This window comes from Sebastes umbrosus, chromosome 22 (genome assembly GCF_015220745.1).
Source record: "Sebastes umbrosus isolate fSebUmb1 chromosome 22, fSebUmb1.pri, whole genome shotgun sequence".
NCBI lineage: Eukaryota > Metazoa > Chordata > Actinopteri > Perciformes > Sebastidae > Sebastes > Sebastes umbrosus.
In genome coordinates this window covers 20,494,924-20,510,611 of record NC_051290.1, presented here as the reverse complement: position 1 = coordinate 20,510,611, position 15,688 = coordinate 20,494,924, and the positions used below count along the sequence as shown (strand labels likewise).

At 40.7% G+C, this 15,688-nt stretch overlaps 2 protein-coding genes across 6 annotated transcripts in view; one reads left to right on the top strand and one right to left on the bottom strand.

The window, feature by feature from the left end:
- Positions 1 to 15,688, bottom strand: part of LOC119481208 (serine/threonine-protein kinase pim-1-like) — a 1,020,488-nt gene that overhangs the window by 225,309 nt on the left and 779,491 nt on the right. The window lies entirely within an intron of this gene.
- Positions 1 to 15,688, top strand: part of pcxb (pyruvate carboxylase b) — a 370,637-nt gene that overhangs the window by 113,268 nt on the left and 241,681 nt on the right. For all 3 annotated transcript variants that reach the window (XM_037757903.1, XM_037757905.1, XM_037757904.1), the window contains exon 11: positions 1,333 to 1,495. In XM_037757903.1, coding sequence (XP_037613831.1) covers positions 1,333 to 1,495 — 163 coding nt within the window. The remainder of the gene's footprint in view (positions 1 to 1,332; positions 1,496 to 15,688) is intronic.

The window sequence follows — 15,688 nt, the reverse complement described above, 5'->3', positions numbered from 1 at the left end:
AATAAAAACCAAACAATAACCGTTTTCTTAGATGTCAGTTTTATAACAAAGCAATGATTTATACGCCAGGTTTTCACAGATCTGTCGCATCACAGTCTAATGCTCTCCGCTTAGTTATAATGAATCTTTATCACAGAGCTTATCATTTCACTGTACCACACAAGCAGACGTTTACATGTTTCAACTGAGTCACACCGTGTTGAGTTATTTGCCCGGTCATATTTGCATTGTACTGTACTGCAGCGCCTTGTATGTACATATTCTATCCCGATATAGATCATATAATATCTCAATAACAATATATATCTCAATATAGCATGTTTTCTGATAAATCAATTAATAGTCCATTTGAAATAAACACATGGTAAAGCTTATTTTTGTATACTCCTCTGTGAATTAAATGTTTGATAAAAGAAAAGCACTGAGTATTTTCTCATTTAATTAAGAACTTTAGTGCAAAATTTATTTTTTATAATAATTGTTTCAAGGGAAATTATAGATAAAAAAATAATGTTAACATGCATGCACACAAATACAGAGTAATTAGATTAAGACAAAAGTTTGAGTGAACTGAATTTGATCAGATTTTCTGAGACATTTGAGTTAGTATGTGCTTGTTATTATGAATTTACACAAAGTTATTGTGTATATCTATATGATTTCATCACGATACGATTCCATTGAAAGACGATAAATCATCATTTTGAATTATCACTCAGCCCTATGTACATTTCTTCATGTAAGCAGATATTTGCAATTTAATTGACACAAAATTGTTACTCTTTAAGATCAGAAAACATTGGTCTTTGCGTTGGACTTCTACATATCTTAGGACCTGGTTGATTGAGATTCTTCATAGCCCACCTACTAATATCTAATCAAATAAAAGTTGTGTTGCTAATTTATTAGTTGTTTTCAAATATAAAATGTAAATCTTCCATATCCTGCTCTGTTCCCCAGGGGCCATTGTTTCAGCAGCATCAAATTATAACTAAAGTTTCCTTAGTTTTAATCGACTTTGTTTTTGCTATTAAGAGGTATCCGTGAGGGACTGTTTTCTTGTCACGCCTCGCAGATTCATTTGTTCAAATGAGCAGTGCTGGAAAAAAAACTCCTCACATCCGCTGCAGATCCCTCCTGCTCTGATTTGAGGCCAAAAATCGCTAAAGATGTTTGTATTGGATAAATGGCCTTTTAAACCTTGGTATAAGCAGGAGGAAATGTTCTCCACAGTGACATCAAGGGAAATTAAGGGCTATTCACACCATGTTCAGGGCTTCAATCAATTTATTCACCTCATCGCCTCTCTCTCTCTCTCCCTCTCTCTAACAGTGTGGACCTGGTGCATGCCCAGCTGCACGTGTGTGAGGGCCGCAGCCTGCCAGAACTGGGCCTCAAACAAGACAAGATCAGGGTGAACGGCTGTGCGATCCAGTGCAGAGTGACGACCGAAGACCCGGCCAGAGGCTTCCAGCCAGACACCGGGAGGATTGAGGTAGGGTTCATCTTAAAATGACTCAAAGGCCTTTTTTTAATTGGGGATCAGGGAGACCACATGTGGACACTAGAGCACTTTCTCCCCTTTGACACGTCACATACAAAGTCTGGAGAAAGTCTGCAAGTTGAGATGATTTGGCGAAAATATATATTTACTTAGTAGAAGTAGTTTTAAGTGATTTTTCTTTCCCGATGAGCAGTGGAAAGACAACTCACAGCAAGCCTTTATACAGTTTTTATTGCTGTGTCATGCCAAACATGTTGCCCATCCAACTTGGGATTACAAGTCACTGCTACATATCAAACATAAACATATAATAAAACACCAAGAAGAAAAAAAAACAAAAGAATATTACCCACATAATTTGAAGGTGAACGTGCAAACTTTCAAATTGTGCACTAAATCACTGGTTCCCGACCTGGGGGAAGAAAACTAAAAGAAATTGTTATTTTTAAACACTGAATTTGTCATAAAAGAAGCCTATTAAGAATGTATGATTGTTAAAATGTATTAATACATAATGCAGACAGAAAATAACTGGAAACATCATCTCTGATGCAATATTCAAAAGAAACAATCTGCTCAAAATCATCCAAATGGCTTGTTTTTCCTTCCTTCCGGCAGTTATTGTGTTCACTATTTGGGTCAATTGTCTCTTAGTCAGGGGTTGTTGGTTTATTCAATGATAGAAAAGGGGTTCCTTAAGGAAAACGGTTGGGAACCACTGAAATAAAAGGCTTTTTCCCCTTTTCTACCAGGCTTTTTCCTAGTAACTGGCTAACTTTTTTTGTCAGTTTTTTTTTTTGTTAGTGGATACTAGCCAATCAATTTCCGATTTTGGTAGTTCCCAGTAAAAATGACTATAGAAAACCAACTCATTTTCAGTATCAGAGTCTTGGCACATTCTTCCTTGAGACTGAGATACTGTCCAGTTTCAATATTGAGTGGTAAAATGCCAGATCCCAACTGGGCACATTAAGCTCTTTGTTTCCGAGATTAATTATACAACATAATTCTCTCTTCTTCTAATCGTGCAAAAATGTAGGCAGTTTTTAGTAAAGTCCATATGTCATTCTTGGCTTGCGAAGCAACGTGGCATCACATTAAAGTCTTCCTCCTCGCAACATGTATGCATCCGCTTCATAGAGCTCTTTGAGAAGCTTAAGGTTGATTGTTGATTCTCAGTGGGATTTAGAGTACTATCACCGTTTCTTTCAGTGTTGATATCCCTTAATGGAGCTTCATGGTAATAAGAAATAAAAGAATGGCCTCATCCGGGTGTGTATGTGCGCGCACGTGTGTTCGCAGTCACAGCTGCAGAGATCAACCGGAGCTTGAATTATAGGTCTGTCACACTGATCCATAGTGTAGCTCTCAGCGCTGCAATTATAAACGTACATTGCCATGTGAGTGGGATGCCATGATTGTGCATGTGTATTTCTGCATCACTGAACTGGAGTGTGTTCATCTTTATCTCTCTGTGGGAGAGGGCGTGTATGTGCATTTAGTTTATTTCTTATTTATTAGTGTATTTAGTTATCTTTTATTGTAAATGCTCTGTGTGGTGGTGTTATTGAGAGTGTGCGTCCATGTGCCTTTGTGTGAGAGGACCAGTGATTTTCTTTGGCAGCGTTCACACATGAGAGGACACAAATGTCTCTATTTGAGTGCCTCCGTGTATCCATCCACAGGCAGATATCCTGTATATCTACACACCATATGCCATTTCTCATCGTGCCTCTACAAATCTCTCTCTCGCTGATGAGGTCTGATCTCTCGATGCTTTTTGCTGTCAAGTCCTTTCGCCCTTCACCCCGGACTGTACACCCCCACCCCCCTCTTCTTTTCTTTCTTTTTCTTCTCTCTCCCTATCATCCTCTGTCCTCTCCCTTTCTTTAATGTGTTTCTTTTTTTGCTGAATCTCTATTAGCTTTTTCAGGCCTTAACGGTGTCACAAAGTGCTTTACAAAGAATTAAATGGTAATGAAAGCCAGTTTGAATCAATAAAAAAGGCACATTAGTTAAAACAAGGTTTAGTAAGAATAAAGCGGCCGTTTCTCAGAATGAAAACGAATCAAACTGTGTGTTAATGATAATGTTAAGAGATAATGGTGATTCTGACCTCAGCAGAGCACAGTGCTGAAGGAGCCTCGAGGGCTCATGGCTGTGGCTGAGTTATGTTTGGTCAGTAGACTCTGTTAACGTGGGAGGATTCTGCTTGAGGGGAATAAAAGTGAAATTAATTCTTTAACAGTGCAGATAAGCTAAAAAAAAACAAGTACTATGACGTGATGTGCACACAGTTTCCTTCAGTATCCTGTAGGGGTGTAAGAAAATATCGATACACATTAGTATCGCGATATTATCTTGAGCGATACTGTATCGATTCTCCAAAACACTGTATACATAGAGTATAAATGTGTTATTTTTGCCTATTCTAAACTGGTGTATTTCTGGTGGCTTCTCTACAGTTTTCCTATTAAATTTTAAAAAATCGCAATATATCACCTTGCTTACAGTATCGCAATATATTGAATCGTTACCCCAGTATCATGATGCTTATAGTTTGCCAGATTCTTGCCAATACACAGCCATATATCTTGTCAGAAATCTGTAATCTACAGCTGAGCAGTGCACACAATCAGTCCAGGGCAGTTGATCAATAATTATTATCGTCTGCATGTCAAATTTACTGCCATTGGGAAACTATAAATTTCCCAGAGACCCTCCGGTTTCTCCCCTTCTTTCGCCTCGTCATGGATGCTGTAAATAAAACTCCGCCGTCGCTGCCTGGTGACTTAACGCAGCAGTTTTTTTGACTCCTCGGATGTGATTGAATTGGAGTTGCACCAGTGGCTTTCCAATCAAACAAATCATCTGTCTCTCGGTTGTGAGCGAGGGCGGAGAAATAAATGGTCGTGTTGCGCGCACACAGATTTATTTCAATTGAATCTGAGTCCATTAATTAATCCCCCCAGGGTAGAGTTGTTTTAGTTCATTAACAGTTTATGTGGCTCAGTGATCAGACCAAATGTTTTATTTCAACATTAACTTGATAAATCACCACATTCAGATGAAACATTTATCTGACAATTTGAGCTGTATTCAAGTCAGCGGCGTATATTTCAGATTCACACCTGATTTGAGGGATGCAGGCCCAAACAAATATAAACTATGTAGTCCATTATGTAGCTTTCTCGCTTTCAGGGTGCATTATTTCTCACTGTGAAGAGCTGCTTGCACTCTATAGTGCTTTTCTCGCCAAATCTGAGAGGAATAGCTTGTGACCCTTCTACTTCAAGGACATTCTGCCTTGTTTCCACCTCATGTTTTCTCTCTTCAGCTCCCACTGCATCACTCAGTTCTTCCCTCCCATCTATACCACTCATCTTTAAAACAATGTACATTTTCCCACAACTTTATCCTCCTTCAAGCACTGCTTCTCCCCCTCTTCGAACCCTTTCTCTCATCATCTCCTCTCTATCCCACCTCCCTCTTCTTCTCTGCCTTCCTACACCATTTAGCCTCGCAGTTAAGCTAAGAAATGTGTCAACAGAGCGGCAACCCCCCCTCCCTCCTACCATTACCATGCAATATGAATGAACCAAACACAATCAACACTGAGCAGCGTGGATGGAGGAATGCTATGTCTGAGGGACAGATGAATAAATTATTACCCAAGGGCTGCGACAAGGTCAGCAACTGCAGTAACAGGAAGGTGGGGAAAAGCCGTCACGCTACGGGCTTTTGGGTCACTTGAGGTGCAACTGGGATAATTTACTTTGACTAGTGGAGATGGAGTCAATCCTGCGCCCCCTTTCAGGGTCCATACAGATACCCCTAAACAGGACCCCACGGTGGTGATAGCGCTATTGAAAATTGCTATCACTTGCTCAGATTGTACGACGCTGTGAAAGAGCTGCTGTGTATCAACAGGAGAGGGCAGGAGTCATACACCAAAGTGGAAAGGCTAAAATCAAACTATCCTGTACATAGCACTAGAGTGTCAAATGCTTTTCCATCTTCATGAAGAAATGAGGAAGACAGCAGAACAGAAGGAGAGATGGGAACTGGGGAGTTAGGGTTAAAAATAGGGGAGGAAAAGAGAGAGCTCAAGGACGATGAACATGTTTTTCATACTGTAGAGACACTAGACTGATGGGTGTTTGTGAACCAAACAGAAGCAAAGATCCAACAGGTGGAATCAGTAATGGCTCCGTCCTTATTTTTCATCTCTTTATCCCCAGAGGAGAAAATAGATAACAGGAAAATGAGAGCTTTCTATCTTTTCTCTTTGCTTCTTTTAATGGAGCTTTCAGAGCAGGAGAAGGAAACAGGCGGAGGAGAGAGAGAGAGATGGAGAGCAACAGAAGAAAACAAACGCAGGATAGATTGTGTGCGCCGAGAGAACTAGAGCAGTATTAAAAACAACCATTACTCAGCTTTTATTTCGAGGTCTGACCCACAATTGCAGTGTCGCGCCCCCCTGCTGTTGCCCTGTGTCTGCACTGTGACTGTCTGCTGCTGTTCATTGCAGCGTAGACAGTTTTCTTTTCTGGGACGACTAAATGTTTTTTCAGTCGGTTCACACTCTGAAGGCGCTGCGTTAACCTGACATTCAGGTGGTGAAGAAAAGAAAACTGCTCTTACCAGTGAGGACTGGAAGTGCTGCAAACAGTTCAGTTTGAGTATTGTTCAGTTACTGACATCAATTTGTATCATCGGTTGGCAAAACAATCTCAATTTAAGGTCCGTCTAATCTTTGTTCTGGAGCTTTTGAAAGTATTGCATGATCACGGTGTTTGCTCAGTTCTCATGGAACTCTCCGTGCACTTTAATGATGTCTCATTCATGTTGACTTAAAGGGAAAATTTGCCAGATTTTTATGTAGATGTCCAATCAGTGTTGTTGATGAAGATGATGAATTTGTGGTGATTTAGCAGCAAGCCTCACTGACTAAGCTTAACAAAGTCAATCCCTCACAGTAGCTTAACTGCTCGATTTAACTGTGTCAGTTTGGCTGACCTTGCAACCAGATGTTGTGACGTTCTTGGACGAAAAGGGTGAAGCAAATAAATAGTCTCTGAGATCGTAAAGCTCTGGGTAGCCCTGCACTAAAATGATTAACTTCTCCTCCATATATTTACCGTAGACTTCTATTTATGGAAGAAAGAAAATATATCTGCTGGCTGTGATTGGCTGTTCCTCGTCAAATGACATGCCGTGCGCGCTGCAGCGTTCCAAAAATTTAACTATTTTTATCTCGGGGCCTGAAAAATAGCCGCTTGGGAATGCTTGCATGCCACGACAGCGTCACTCTCGCTATTGAGTGCACCGTCTGCGCGTCTACATCGACAACGGCATTATATTCTGGCTCGAATTAATATGGCTGAATATCCATGTCAGCCAAGACGCTGTATAATGTATCCTCCTCCATAACCTCCTCTGCACTCGTATTTTGGGATGCCATTTTCACTGTTGGAAATGTAGCTAGTTTGCAATACAAGCAAAGAGAACAAGGACATTGTTCAAGAACTGTTTTGAACGTCATCTAGAGCACGCCCCCTGGCTACCCAGAGGCAAAGACTAGAAATCCAAGATGAAATAGCAGCCTGTGTAGCTCTTCATCACCTCCAACTACGTCACTGTCGGGTCAAAGGACGGCGCTGGATGCAGGAAGAACACATTTTTGCAGCTGTGAACTCAGCTCTCTACGTCAATATAGTGGCGCCAATCGACCACATTTACAATCAACACTGATTGGACATCCACATAAATTTCCCTTTAAAAGTCAACACATGTCAACTGCTGTTTCCAAGGTCAAAGATAACTCAATTTTAACGATATTCTCATAGTACATGGCTACTGGAGTTACTTAAATTAAAAAAGAAATTGGTTCAGGAAAAAAAAAAAATGTTGCCATAGAGTTCGCAACTCCACTTTAACTCTACAGTATGTACAGAGCAGCCTACGCTGTTGAATTAATAGAGACCGAAGCTCAGTCATTATCATCGAGGCTGAATGATGGACTGTAAGGCCACATTCAGACAGACAAGATCACCGCACGGGGGGCGGAAAGGCATCTCCTCATTCATTTCAATGAGGCCACAACACTGGCACAGCGGGGGTGCCAACACAGAGAACAGAGCTGTGAAAAGCCTCCTTTCAGTGCGCAGTGTCAACTAATAGGCTGCTAATGGAGTTATTACTTAACCCTGTTTCCTTACTTTGTAGTTCATCTTCTCACTAGTACCTGAACGTGCCGACACAGTCTCCGGCACGCCCATCTCTGCTGCTCCTTGTGGCTGACAGATCTGAAAGAACACGCTGGATATTATCTAACTTTACATTAAAAATGGGCCACCAGAACAATCGCAGGCACACTTTCACTGCATTTTTTAGGATTTTTCTCTTAAAGAATTACATTTAAAAATGAAATGTTACATTAAAAATGTATACAAATTAAAATAAATTATCCATGATCATATAAATATTAATCACAGCTTCATGCAATACTGAGAAGTATCAAGCGAGAGTAGTTTTTAATTGGCGGCTCTGTGAGTGAAAGCGTCGCTGCTGTTCTGGGAGCAAAACACCGTCTGGTAGAACACCGGAGACAGATTGCACCTGGTGTAATCATATTAGAATATCTCAACTAGCATTTATTTTTTTTGCCGCCACCGCTGTGGATGAAGAGTCATATACTTCAAGTCTGCATTTTCTCATGCTTCACATTCATAGCTTCCTAATGGATATGCTTTGTGGCAACAAACATGTTTAGGTAAAGAAGAAGACAGTGTGAGAAGAGTGGAAATAATAAGCCTAAGGTGAGAAGTGAGGGACGGAGGGGGGAGATGAGGATGAGGAGTGATGGATGTCGTAGCACGAGGGTGGCGGCAGCCCTGTCGACAGAATGACAGTGGAGGGATGGACTGCGTGCTTCGGGATCAAGCAAGCAGGGAGGGAAGGAGAGGCGGCGAGTATTAAATCGGCACCTTGACATTTTGTATTTTGATCTATTTGCCTTCAGCAGGCACTCATCGCGTCCAATGTATCCGCCAACCTTTTGGCACATAAGCCTCTGTGATCAGTTTAGCTTGGCGAGATGTGAAGCTGATTCCAAGGAAAAGCCTTTACTCCCGTAGTGCGATAAGTGGATGATGAAGACAATTTACCAAAGCTCGATACCATGTTATTCCTGTAAAGTAAAGAGAGGGAAATAAGGTTTTGTTTGTACACTGCAGGAAAAAAAACAAATCTTCCTTCAGACTGTACAGTAAAGGGATGAATGAAGAGGGCATGTGTGTGGTATTTGTCTTTGTCTATATCTGATGGCATCAACAAGGGAACAGCGATGACACTTTTGTCTTTCCATCAATCTACTGATCTATCCATCAATCTCTTTCCACAGATATCTCCATTTATCTGTAGTGAATCACTCCATCAATCATGACGGACCATTTCATCCATCCTCTGTCCTTGTCTTTCTTCCTATCCATCCTGCCAAAGTTTCTCCTTTTTTTGGCTGGACCACAGAGGGCCAGCCGTACAAGGTCTGTCACGATTGGTCGGTCGAGTGTTGGAGTTTCCTCATTGGCCGGTGCTCTTTCAAAATGAAAAGGCTGGTGAACAGTCCTTTGTGCAAACGAGTCTGTTCAGCGGGACGCGTCCGGCTCGCAAAACTTGGACCAAGCTGTCAAACTTGGCGATCTAGTTCTAAAATGAAACCAGATTCAGCAGTGGCATCGCCTGTTCCTCGCTTAAAACCTCTTCATAGGGTAGATTTTGGTGGATTGTTTAGACGGAATAACAGAAAGTTTACGAGAAGAACGCCATGTTATTTCCTGTTTGAAACGACAAGCAGAAAACCAGGGACCAATCAGGTGCATTCCACGACAGGGTACGTCACCTCTTGAGTGGAGCAGCGCATTCCCTAGTGTCCTCGCCGAACCTTTTTGACATGTACCGCTGGATTTAACATTATAGACATGACCACTGACTATTTGAGTTATAATTTAGCCACAAACTCCCAGACTGACCGTACACGGTCCAGACGTATACTCGGTTTTGACCGAGTCTTGTTCTCCAATGCTAATGATGCCCTTTTCTCCTAATTTCTCATTTCTTATTACCTTATTTCCAGATCTCCACTGATCCCATCCCTCAGCCTCTTGACATTCCACCATATTGCCTTTCCTCTTCCTTTCCTTATTTTTCCTCTTACTCTCCCCCCTCCATCCCACCTTCCCTGTCTCCGCAAAGAGACAGCAAGAACTGTAATAAGGCCACATCCTGCCGTTCCTCTCTCCTCCCCGTGTTCCTATTATCCACCTCCTCCTGTTACTCAGCACCTCATTTCACTTCTTCCTTTTCCTCTTCCCCACTTTGCCGTCTCCCTGTCCTTCCTTCCCACTGTCATGAGCTATCCAGTGGACTTTAAAAAAATCCATGTAGCTCCAGAGGAATTGAAACCCTTACAGTGGCAGTATTTGTAGCCCGGAGGGAGCTACAAGACCTCGGCCCTTCATCCTCTTTCGTTCCTTATCAGTCTCAATTTGAATATCAGAAAAGTATTAAACTGTCATCACATAATTCATCCCATAAATCAATTGTCTCTTCTCCTCATTGTGTCAACCGGCGTTACTCACATCTGTCTCTCTATTTCTACCACCCCACCCCGACATGCAGCCTTTCTCTTGTTTGTTTCTTTTATTAGAACACATTTGCATTTATCACTCAATGTATTAATAATGTGTTTTACAATGCGTGTGTGGGTATGCAAGTCTGTCTGTTTCTTTGTGTGCGTGTGCCCCGTCCTCCAAAGAAAAATTTCAAAATAGGTTGCGTCCTAATTAGTGTGTTTCTCTTGCTTCCCACATCACCGTAAACACCTTTATTTGCCCACCATAAACGCCCTGTACCCAGCGTCGGTCCGTCCCGATTGACAGTGTGATGATTCGGCACCATTATCTTTCATTTTCTTCATTGCCGTAAACAAAACAGCCAGGAGTCGCCTGTGGAACCGGTGGGGAAAGATCTCGGGTTGTTATGTGCTTGTTACAAACTAAAGAGTGCCGAGTTGAAAACAACCCAATTCCGGTAGTTTTCAACCACACAGCTGGGTACATAAAGGACAGAACAGATGCTGAGTTAATCTAACCCAGCAGGTTGATCATTCAACCCAAATTTTGGTTCCTCTTGACTAGAATGTTGGGTGAATTTTACGTCATAAATTGGTTAGTATTTTCATTAGGGCTGTCAAAGTTAACGCAATAGTAGTTAGTTAGTTTTAAAGAGAAGAAGGTTAAATAACGCTGCAAACTTTAGCTACATTTTGGCGAGAAAAAACTCAAGGGGTCCATTGACCTCTGACCTTCAGATATGTGAATGATAATGGGTTCTATTAGTACCCACGAGTCTGCCCTTTACAGACATGCATACTTTATGATAATCACATGCAGTTTGAGGGCAAAAACCATACAGTTTTTATCATGCAGCATAAATGTGTTATTTTTTTCATAGTCAAGTCAGCACACTGACACACTGACAGCTGTTGTTGCCTGTTGGGCTGCAGTTAGCCATGTTATGATTTGAGCATATTTTTTTATGCTAAATACAGTAGCTGTGAGGGTTTCTGGGGAATATCTGTCATCGTTTTGTGTTGTTAATTGATTTCCAATAATAAATATATACATTTGCATGAAGTAAGCATATTTTCCCACTCCCATGTTTATAAGAGTATAAAATACTTGACAAATCTCCCTTTAAGGTACATTTTGAACGCATAAAATATTTTGTGATTTATCACGATTAAATATTTTAAAGGATTAGCAGCCCTAATTTTCACATTTCCTTACAGTAAATCTTTAAAAATTAAAAACAATTCTTATACGTTTGAATTTCGGCGTTACAAAAATAATACATATCAAAACCTATTATTTAGGATTTTTCCCCCGCCTTGATGAAGATGCATGGCCACAAAACTGTCCAATGAATGAGTTTCCATGACTTCATCTTCTGACCAAAACTTAAAGGCAACAATGTGTCTTTTTTTTCCTCCCGTTGGTCTGAACAAAATCAACCAAACCAGCGATGTGAAAACACACTAAAACTTGTGACGCGTGACAAATACACAGAAATGAGAAATCTGGAGAGCACGAGGGACACACACACCGTTCACATGCCGCCTTGTTAACTCCAGTAATACCCAGGACCCCTGACCAGGTGTCTGAACACCAGAAACACACACCCTGCAGCAGCGGGGCGAACCGCCCGCACTGCAGGTACAGACACACACGCAGCCGTACAGGATGTAATTTCCAAAGAAACCACCTTTTGACCTTGAGTGGTCATGCATGGAGAGAGCCTCCGACGTGAGCTGACTCGCTCCTGCAGTGTGCGTCTCAGTGAGCTGGTGTGTGACATAGAAAGAACCTGTCACAGTGTAGTAACTATGTGTGTGTGTGTGTGTGTGTGTGTGTGTGTGTGTGTGTTGTGTTTTTGTCACATAATCTCTGGTCAAATCTCATCTATTTTTGAGTGCGATACAATGTTCCCCCGCTCGCCTCTGCCACTCATCGCCGTGGTAATTATGGGCTCAAATTAGCTCAATATTTTATGGAGTGACATTTCTATTTCTCCCTTTCCTCCATTAGTGCACCCTCCACTCAGCTCTCTGCTCATGCATTTGGTGATATTGTCCAATTACTGTCTCACTTTCTTTCCCCCTTCCTCTGCCTCTCTCCATCCCCTCTCCTCTCTCTGTGCGCCGGCCTATCATTTGTAATTTCATTCATCAAAATAGCCAGACAAAAATCATTACTAATAATAGACAACCTGCACAGGAATCATTTCTAATAATATGGAGTCAGAAACATTTTAATCACAGATATTTGACAATTGAAAGTGCTGAGGAATGTTTGTTGTTTGAGGTTTTGGCCCCTGATTGCATTGTCTTCTTTTCAAATAGCTTTCCACTTCTGGGTCAATACAGCGAGGCTAGTTTTTCATCCTGTTCCTGCAGCTCATCCAGGAAAGTCTAATGTGCTGAAACACTAAAATCTATTGTCATTCAAAGACAAAAGCTTATTGAAAATTGGGGGAACATGCACGAGCACACTCTCCGAAATGCCCCGTCACACTCTCGATTTTCAGGCGAACCGCTCCCGGTTCCACGTGTTTTAAAGGAAATCCTAAAACTATTACAGGCAATCAATGCCGATAGATTTTTGGGATCATTTTCTGTTCCTCAGTCTTCATTCACACCGCAATGATATGGATCTCCCAATTATGAGAGTCGTAATGGTTACCTGTTTGGGTTTTTTTGGTAATAATTGAGAGAAGTGAAATAATTCCTGTAGAGAAATTGCTTTGTCGCGGCAGGAATAGTAAACGGATACATCTCACAGAGGAATATAATAGAAAAACCAAATAAAGCGAATGAGTTTCGTGACAACATTTTCAAGCAGAAACTCCAGCACTTAGAGATCATTACTGTAAGAGGGAAGATAAGTTGGGAAAACAAAGCATGAATTAATAAATGAGCTGTTTGTGCAGAAGAGCAGCAGGCTGTTGCAACAGCTGTGCATACGTTCAAATAGGGCTGAGTGATATGGCCAAAAGCTTCTGTCCCGATATAGGTCATTTCATATCTCAATAACAATATATCATGTTTTCTATTAAGTCAGTAAATAAATAGTCTATATGAAATAACTGCACGGTAAAGCCTACTTTTGTATATTTCTATGTGAATGAAATACTCGACAAATGAAAGTAAATGAATGATTATTATCTCATTTAATTAAAAACAGTGAAACTATAGAGAAAAATTAATACATATTTCCATATATATACACCGTTCGTTAATTGCATTGAACTGAGTGTTAATGTAAAGTGTGATGTAAAAATAAAAACCACAATCAGTATCTCAAATTATATTCCCTCAAATATTTAGCATCAGATTTTCTGAGAAATTTGAGTTATTATATGCTTGTTCTTATTAAATTATACAACATAATTGTTTATCAGGATATCTAGATATATAATTTCATCATGATATGATTCCACTGAAAGACGGAAAATTACCATATTGAATCATCGCCCAGCCCTACGTTCAAACTTAGTTTAGTCTGAGCACTATAACTTAGTACCAACCTGTTGCACCAGGCAGGTTAGTTACGTTGTAGAGTTGGAGGTAACTTTGAATGTGCACCTCATCTGAACAGCTTATAAAAGATCATTTTCCTTGGATATTTGCAACGGGAGCACATTTTGATGGTCTACATCTTTACATTCGTGATTGCCGTTTTGCACCAATACGTTGTTTGTAAAAGAAACTTGGGATTTCCAAGTTTTCCAGACACTTTTGTTGATGTTATTATTCATGACCATATTTCTGTATGATACAGCCATCCTCGCCGGTACAAATGATCATTGAAGTATTAATCAGGTCATGTTAGTTAGTTCATGTATGACAGCATACATAACTTTTTTGTTGTTTTCAATCTTTCTCTTTGATTGTTCATTAAGAGTGTATTTTATGCTGCAGTTGATAACTTTGAGCAAATATCTAATTTTTCACCTAAACAGTATGCTAAAATATGTTTCTGAAAGCATTTGAGGCTAGATAGGCTATTACAGTAACAGAATATTGATTCATATGATGATTGATCAGCGCTGCCTGGTTCGACAGTTCACGAGTTTCGTGAGCAGTGATTGACAGCTGCTCGGAGACGCCTCTCTAAGATTGATTGGTTGTTCAGAAGCACAATATTTTTTCACATATTATCTGTCTATAATCTATAGTGACCGTTAAAAACAACTTTGTTTTTAATATCATATTTACTCAGTTACTGACTTCAGATTGAAGTTGGAAACTATAAATATAGATAGTCATTTCTTCACTGCTTCTTAGTAACAGCCTGAAGGTCATTTCTGCAGTATTTTTCATTTCCATATGTCCGCTTCCATTTCTCACAAGCAGACACAAATTTAAGCCCAGAATTTAGAAAGAAAACACAGCGTTTAAAACCTAATACGCACCCTAAATATCTAAATTAAAGAAAAACGATCCGCTCCAGCTCACCTTAAGTGTGTCTTTTTTTGGGGTTACGCTCCTCATGAATAATCCACATCTGCTCATACAACCATTTCTGTTTGCTTTAGCCTTTTTTTTTCTTCTTTTTTTTGACAGCTGCATCCAACTCTTTACCTGTTAACGCTATCTGTGTGGCAATAAATTCACAAAGGGCCACAACATGCCGCGTTCTCAGCCATAAAGAACGCAGTGACACATTGTTTTTGTATACATCTCCCCAGGAACACCAGCTACATCTCCGCCCATATTTTATCTTTCGGTATAACTCCATGCACAGTAATGGGTGACCTATACTCCAGCCTATCTCCTATATATCTTTTTTTCTCCTATTATCCCTCTCACTCTTTTCTCCGGAGCCATCTCCATCTGCCCTCCTCACTTCCTGCTGTCACTATCAATTTCCTCCTGCGTCTGTGCGTGTCTGTTTATTACAGGTGTGCGGTACATACATGTACAGCAGGTGTGTGCCTGCATGCATGCATGCAGGTGTGTTTGTGTGTCTGTAATTGAATGTCCCCGCTGTCGACGAGCCTTCTCATATTCCTGTCGTTTATGTTGTTTTTCCATCCGATCGGCTCTCTCCTCCCCTTCCTCCCTAACTCGCCTCATTTATCATTCCTCCTCTGTTTTCACTTTCCGTCCGTTCTGTCGCTATCTCCTTCCCATCTCACTCTCTTCCATTTCATATTTTCCTCCGTGTTAGTTTTCTCTCTAGTTATTATTCACTCTCTCTCTCTCCGTCGTTTCTCATCTCTCCCTCGTGTACCTTTGTCTCGATCCGTCTCTCCCTCTGCTCTGTTAGTTGATTTGTTTTTGCAGCTTCATATTTCTTACCATGTCTACTTTCACATTGTTGTCTGCTTTCTATTTTTTGGCCCTCTCTCTCTCTCTCTCTCCTCCCTGACTCCTACCTCTCTTGTTCTATCTGCTCTTTTTCTCTTGGTGTTGCTGATTTGTTTTTGCAGGTCTCTCTTCCCTTTCTGCTCTCTTTCATCTAATTTTTACACTCTTGTTCTGTCGTTTTCTTTCTCAGCCCCCCTCCCATTTCCATTTATTTGTACATCTCCTATTGTCTCCCCTTCATACATCTTCTC